At 43.7% G+C, this 7,481-nt stretch overlaps 1 protein-coding gene across 1 annotated transcript; it reads left to right on the top strand.

Moving 5' to 3' along the window:
- The first annotated feature begins 2,095 nt into the window (after positions 1-2,095).
- Positions 2,096-7,268, top strand: nefma (neurofilament medium chain a). The gene is made up of 3 exons (XM_031578077.2): positions 2,096-3,324; positions 4,535-4,659; positions 4,839-7,268. Exons 1-3 carry the CDS (start codon positions 2,287-2,289, stop codon positions 6,346-6,348), a joined length of 2,673 nt encoding a protein of 890 aa, XP_031433937.1. The 5' UTR covers positions 2,096-2,286; the 3' UTR covers positions 6,349-7,268.
- The last annotated feature ends 213 nt before the right edge of the window (positions 7,269-7,481 follow it).

The raw sequence follows: 7,481 nt of genomic DNA, 5'->3' as shown, positions 1-7,481 counted from the left end.
AGAACTCTGAAGGTGACCAGCACCATTTGCATCCATTTCATTCCTGAAGTAGCTAAATGTAACCACACTGGGATCTGAAGTCTCATAATCGGGTGCATTTGTTCCAGTTTAGACTGTGTGCGCTTTAAACTCTCCAGGCGCAGGGTGGCTAATCTGCAGTGCATGCTCTTGCATTACCTGCAGAATTTGCAGCCAAGGAGCCTCCAGTGACATCACACTGCAGCAGCAGAAGCTAAACATCAATAAGACTGACAGGAGTCTTCCATTTGACAGGAGGTCTCTCAGTTTGACTAAAAGACATTCCACACCCAGTGGACAAAACCCACATCACATGAAGGTAAAAAATATGGTTATGTGACAACAATACATCAGGCACTTGCCTGTTATTCCAACTGGGACAGCATATTCCTGTTTATTCCAAATTAAAAAGAAGAAAAAATCAGCAAAGACCAAACACTACATACCTACATTGAATATCTCCAACAATAGTATATTCAAACTAACTATCACATCTGACATGCCAGGTGGTTTGACAAGTTCCTTGCTTTAAATACCTGTCTAAGCTTCTCAGGATATTTGACTATTTATGTTTAGAAGTTCAAGTAATGTGTGGAAATATTGGTAGAAATTCCATCCTGAGACACGTCTAAACACCATTAGGTGGCACACGCGTTCACGGCATGCACATTGTGTGAGTGAGAAAGCGTGGATCAGGCACAAACATTTACACTTGCAGGAAACTAAGAAACTCTAGACTGTTGATTAGTATAATATATAATATATATTTACAGTGACATGTGCATTCACTGTTATAATAATCAAATCATTTTGTAGTACACAAATAGCAGGGGGAAATTTTTATAATCTATTTGAAACTGAATCCCCTAACTAATATCCCTCCTCCTCGCCGGAATTGCAGTGCGAATAATCATCCTTGCCGGCATCACCACATTAAAATTGACGATTTATCAGACAGCTCTATCCAGACTAATGAAACGTCACGGGGAGCGGCGGACTTTTCATTGCAAAGGCAAGATTACGATCCGTGTCCCGGACTAAAATATAATTACGCACAGAGCCGTAGACTGACTAGAACAGTTGGACCACACCCTTCCAATCACCCAGCCTTTGCACTTTCCTTCAGAAATGCCTCCAACAACAGAGCATAAAGTATCATTGTAATCAATGATAACACAGCACAAAACAAAACACGAAAAACCATGTATGCTTTAGTCTCCTCTGTGTAAAGCACAAAATTAAATGTGATTGTTTTATTGCACAAAATCTCTCTCAGTGGTATATTAATATAGTCTAGCTTTCAGTGTTAATAATTTGAATATAGAATTATACATGGTACATTGTTGGTATGTAAATGGTAATTTTTTTCTTGCAACATATTTAACAATAGTGTGCAATTTAAGAATAGAAAGTCTGTTTTCATCGAATTCTGAAACAAATGCAGAGAAGGCCTGTTTAAAAAGAATCCCCAAGTGTTCAAAGTAAATGTATTATTTAACCAGGGGTTGTTTCAGCAGGGATGTTTTTTGTCGTTTATGAATGTATTTATTTACTGTTGATTGTTCACTGTTAAATGTTCATCTCTTCTTACAGAGTTAGTGCTGTCCATGGTGCTGAACACAATCCAGCCTCTTTCAATCAACTCGCTGCAGTTCTGCATTTGAAAATGGATAATATATCGAAAATATAAAGGGAATGGAATAAAATAATTCTTAATTGCCATGCCAAGATAACTTCAGAGTAATGCATCATTTAGCACTTGTTTCTGGGCGTCATTTGCCGTTGTTTTAGGCAGCCTGTTTTAGGACTATTGTAAAACATGCCCAGACATTAAAAACTATTTTTGCGCTAATTTGGAGCAAAACTGTGATAATACATCTGTCACTGAATAATCACATATTATTTTTCACTAAACAAATGCAATACATCTGTCTGTTTATCTGCTTTGAGTTCTTTGAACTCAGTGCTTATTTCCCAAGCTTTTTTTAGTGGGGACCAATGCAGACTCATCCCACGTGTTGTGTTTGTATCCTGATCCAGAGACAGAACGTGAGGGGGGGCTGAAAAGGGTCCCTCCTACTTGGATGGATCAATTGTCCAGTCAAGGCAAAGCTTGTAGTCGTTAGCGACGGCGTCTCGGATATAAAAGGCGGGTCGTCAGAACTACTGGCGCTGTGAGAGCCCAACACCCCACACCTGCACACACCACCACACGCCTCCACTTCACACTGTACCTATCATCTGCACGCTCACCCACCGTCTGCCCGGATGAGCTACCCGATGGACTCTATGGGGAGTCGGAGAATGATGGACTCGAGGAGTACCTACGTCCGCTCAAGCGGCTCCCCCTCCAGTGGGTATCGTTCTCAGTCTTGGTCCCGTGCAAGCCCCGGTTCCACATTAACGTATAAGAGGACCGTCAGCACGCCGGTGGCCAGAGCCTACAGCTCCAATGTGCTCAGCTCCGCCGACAGTGTCGACTTCAACCAGACATCAATTCTAAACGGAGACTATAAGCGCACAAACGAGAAGGAACAGCTCCAGGGGCTCAACGACCGCTTCGCCGGTTACATCGACAAGGTGCACTACCTGGAGCAGCAGAACAGGCAGATTGAGGCTGAGATCCAGGCACTGCGGCAGAGGCAAGCGTCGCAGTCTAAACTTGGTGATGTTTACGACCAGGAGCTGCAAGAACTGCGCACCATGCTGGAGCAGATCCACCACGAAAAGGCGCAGATTCACCTGGACACGGAGCACATCGAGGAAGACATCCAGAGGCTTAGGGACCGCTTTGATGAGGAAGCCCGTATCAGGGAGGAGACGGAAGCCATCATCCGTGTGCTGAAGAAGGACATGACAGATTCGACATTAGTGAAGGCAGAGATGGAGAAGAAAGTCCAGTCACTGCAGGATGAGATCGCTTTCATTCGCAACAACCACGAAGAAGAGGTGAATGAGCTGCTGGCGCAAGTTCAAGAGTCGCAGATCACTCTGGAGAAGAGGGACTACCAGAAGACCGACCTCACCGAAGCGCTTCGGGAGATCCGCTCACAACTGGAAGGGCACTCTTCCCAAAACCTACAGCAGGTAGAGGACTGGTTTATGTGCCGGTTTTCCAAGCTGAACGACGCAGCCGAACAGAATAAAGATGCCATTAAATCCGCCCGGGATGAGATCGCAGACTACCGCCGCCAGCTCCAGTCCAAGACCATTGAATTGGAGTCTGTCCGAGGCACGAAGGATTCTCTTGAAAGACAACTTACTGACATCGAGGACCGACACAACGGTGACTTGTCCAACCTTCAGGTGGGTGAACTATATAAAGTGGAACAACTGGAACACTTATTAATATATATTAACTTTCTGTATGTATGTAATCTGCGCTCAAAGTCTTGCTAAAGGTTTGGATATGAATGACAGCGACACAAAAGTGCGTCACGTCTCCGGTGCTTTAAATAAGCGTTGTTCTTTAGCATTAGAATTGGAATAATAAGAGTGATGTGAAACATAATTGCATGTGCTGTGCAAAGAATACCCACGACATTTCCTTAATTTTGTGCATAGCCAGTGCACATCCGTTTTTATTATCACTATATCGGCACCAATAGATTTTATTATATGTTTTAGCCTCTGTATGTCCATGAAGTTATGCAGGGGGTGATACAATCCATATGCACTTGCTTAACATTTAAAGACAAAAAGAGTGAAAACTTCATGTGCAGGTACGCAATGCGATTTCGCATGGGGGAATTTGTAACTGTTTCAAATACCTGCAACAACAACAGAGAGATAATGAGGGACCCAGTGATTTCACAGAGCAACGAGTAACACCAGTGAGCTACGCAATAGGCTGAAGGACTCGTCTAAAGTCGAAAGGAGGGGGGTTAGAGGCGACACAGAGCAGACACAGTCCCCCCCCCCCTGTTTTTCTTTGCTGAGTCAGAACTGCAGCTCAGTGTATGGATTGGCTGTGTCCTCACATCACCCCACAGACTTCAAGGAGGAAAACCAGACACGCCATTGTATGCCCTTGAAACAAAATATGTCCTCAATAACCTGCAAGTTGCTCTAATGCGTCAGAATAGAGTTTTCTGACAAAAATGATAAGAAACAAAACTAGTATGATGAAAGACAGCTGCAATTGAAATAAATAAGCCACACGCTCTAAACTCAAATACGATCGAAATAAGATAATTCCTTGTAAAGCTCTTGTGTTTTTTTACTTAAAATAAACAATAGTAACACTTAGAAACACTTCGGATTACAGTACATTGCAGTGCCATTGTGGTAACAGTTCAGTTAGATTAACGAGTGACGCATTTGTGTGTGTCCGATTTGAGTTACAACCACGCCCTGGTGTTTATGCAGTATGCGTGAATAAAGCATAATCTGAAAACATAGGTATCTCTGTCATTTGTGAGATGTTTTAAACAATGACATCTATATTTGCCAGACTCTGATTCTTATAATTCATAATGTTACAGTTCATAATACTAACTCTCGTCATATCACACAGGAAACAGTTAATCAACTGGACAATGAACTGAAGAGCACGAAATGGGAAATGGCTCGCCACTTGCGCGAGTACCAAGATCTACTCAATGTCAAGATGGCTCTTGATATAGAGATTGCTGCTTACAGGTAAGCTGCTTCTAACATTAATTATCCTTATAAATTATCCTTAAAAATCCTTATCCTTATAAAAGCATGTACTCTATGTAGTTTGTATACAATGCTACAGGACATTTAAGCATTGATTTATTACTTCAGGTAAGCATGAAATATAAACAAACATGTCTCTGTCACTGCTACTAATCCAGGAAACTTCTGGAAGGAGAGGAGACACACTTCAGCACCTACCCATACCGTCAGTCTGTCCCCACCAAGATCTCCAAGGTCAAAAGTGAGCCTCCCAAACTGAAAGTGCAGCACAAGTTTGTAGAGGAGATCATTGAGGAGACCCGTGTTGAGGATGAAAAGGCTGAAATGGATGAGGCCCTGGCTGAGATAGCAGAAGAGCTGGCTGCTGCTCTTGGAGGACAGGCGGGTGGAGAGGAGGAAGAAGGTGAAGGAGAAGGTGAGGAAGGTGAGGAAGCAGGTGAAGAGGAGGGAGAGAAAGGAGATGAGGAAGAGGGTGAGGCAGAGGAGGAGGTAGTGGCCTCCAGCGATGCTAAACTCAGTGCTAGTGCTCCTGGTGAGGAGGAAGAGAAAGAGGAAGAGGAAGGTGGACAAAAAGAGGAAGGTGATGAAGATGAAGAAGGAGAGGGTGGTGAAGAGGGAAAGAAAGATGGAGAAGAAGGAGAGGGAGAGGGGGGAGAGGGAGAGGGAGGAGAGGAGAAAGGAGAGAAGGGTGATGAGGGAGAGGGAGGTGAGGATGAGGCTCAGGAAGAGGGAGACGAGGTGGAGGAGACTGTGCTGAGCACCAAGGCTACAGAGTCTAAGGTCTCTCCAGACAAAGAGAAGGCTGGAGAGAAGGAGGGAAGCGGTGCAGAAGAGGAAAAAGCTGAAAAAGAAGAGGCCGGTGATGAACAAGAAGAAGCTGATGCAGGAAGTGACAAGGGTTCCCACAGTGGTGATGAAAAGGAGACAAAAGTAGAACCAGAGAAGAAGGGGGAGGCCACCAAAGATGAAAAGAAGGAAGAGAAATCTGAAGCAACCAAGGCTGAAGCCCCAAAGACAGAGTCTCCCAAGACTGAAACTGCCAAACCGGAGGCCCCAAAGAGCCCAAAGAGTGAATCCCCAAAGAGTGAATCCCCAAGGAGCGAGTCCCCAAAACCCGAAGCTGAGAAGAGTGAGCCATCCAAGACAGAAGCTCCAAAGACCCCCAAGGCTGAGAGCCCTACGAAAGAGGAACCCAAAGCTGCAGAACCACCTAAGGAGGAAAAGAAATCTGAGACCCCCAAAGCTGATGCCCCCAAGGCTGAGACCCCCAAAGCTGACACCCCCAAAGCTGACACCCCCAAGGCTGCACCCGAGAAAATAGAGAAGAGTGAGCCAGAGCCAGAGGAGAAGAAAGAAGAAAAGAAAGAAGCCGACAAAAGCAAGGAGGAAGAGGAGGAGAAGAAAGAGCTTGCCGAGAAGGAGGTGATCTCCAACGGAGTCGAGGAAAGCCCCACCAAAGATGACCCCAGCCAGAAGGTGATCGTTACCAAAACTGTGGAGACAATCACCACTGGAGAAGATGGAGCGAAACATGTAACAAAGTCCGTGACCGTCACTGAAACAGTCAAGGAAACAGAGGAGGAGGTGCAGGAGAAGCTGGTCTCCACAAAGAAGGTGGAGAAGCACTCCTCTGAGTCTGTCAAGCAGGTTGTCACTGAGGCTGAATGAACATCCTCAAACACAGAAACACGTTGAGATGAGAAGGGAGGGCGAACACGAAGCAATCAAGAAAAAAAAACAAACAAACAGAAAAACTAACATAACAAAGAAACCATAACAAATTAGAAAGATGTATTCATGCTAATCACTCAAACAGAAAAAAATCAAGACAAAGCAGCATTAGAGAGAAGCCATAAGATGATTAACTCAAAAACATGCATGTCAAGAGAGAGATTCCATGGGCTTTGCTGCAGATGGAGAGGGGTGTGGGGGGTAATCTCTCTATCTTTGTTTCTTTCTTTATGTTCTTTTTCTCTCTGCAATACATGGGAGGGGTGAAGGGGTATTTGGTGTCTGCATGCTAGCAAAGGAAGGGAGCATACAGTTGTATTGCTTGGGTAGATTTACAATCAGTGTGTGTGTGTGTGTGTGAGCGTATGACAAGGAATGCACGTTGTCCATACGGAAAGTATGGATGGGAGAGTGATAGTGACTAAATGTACTTGAAGCCAAATGATTGTTTGTTTGGTTAATGTGAAACAGGGACCGTAAGAGTGAAACTGAAATAGCCTTACAAATCACAGGAGGATAACAACTGAGCCAAATATGAAAACAACACAACACATTTACTGAAGAGAACGACATTGGAAAGACAAACCCATGACCATACATATACAGTACCTAAAGCAACTAAGAAACTCCTAGCCTTAAACATGCTTTTTACTGTTGTCTATTCTGTTTACTTAACCAGTGCAATTGAAAAAGAAATCAAATGAAAATGCGCACACATACATTCTTGTATGCCTAGACAGGACTTGAATTTAAATACTGAATATAAAATGAGGTGCTACTGTTTGCAATCCCATGTCTTTAGTCATCATGATGAATTTCTCAGCAGCATTTGCTCAATAAATGTCATATTAAAAGGCCTTTTATCTCTCTAGTGTTCTTTGGTTGACCGTCTCTTTTCTCTGTATGTACACATACATAAACAACCACATACCAACCCAAAAAAGACAAATTTAATGGAGATACCAGCACCATTTTGACATAACCAAACAGGAACTTTTCACATTAACATGGTTAGCAAGACTTGGTTTTCTGTCTTTCTCTGTATGTACACATACACATACAACTACATA

Source organism: Clupea harengus, chromosome 12, assembly GCF_900700415.2.
Source record: "Clupea harengus chromosome 12, Ch_v2.0.2, whole genome shotgun sequence".
Taxonomy (NCBI): Eukaryota; Metazoa; Chordata; class Actinopteri; order Clupeiformes; family Clupeidae; genus Clupea; species Clupea harengus.
The sequence above is the reverse complement of the archived record's forward strand: the minus strand, read 5'-3'. Positions and strand labels throughout refer to the sequence as shown.

Excerpts from the sequence above, each read along its gene's own strand:
- nefma (XM_031578077.2), top strand. The coding sequence starts at position 2,287 with ATGAGCTACCCGATGGACTCTATGGGGAGTCGGAGAATGATGGACTCG. Across the intron at positions 3,325-4,534 it reads GTGACTTGTCCAACCTTCAG|GAAACAGTTAATCAACTGGA; the intron begins GTGGGTGAACTA and ends CATATCACACAG. Across the intron at positions 4,660-4,838 it reads ATAGAGATTGCTGCTTACAG|GAAACTTCTGGAAGGAGAGG; the intron begins GTAAGCTGCTTC and ends CTACTAATCCAG.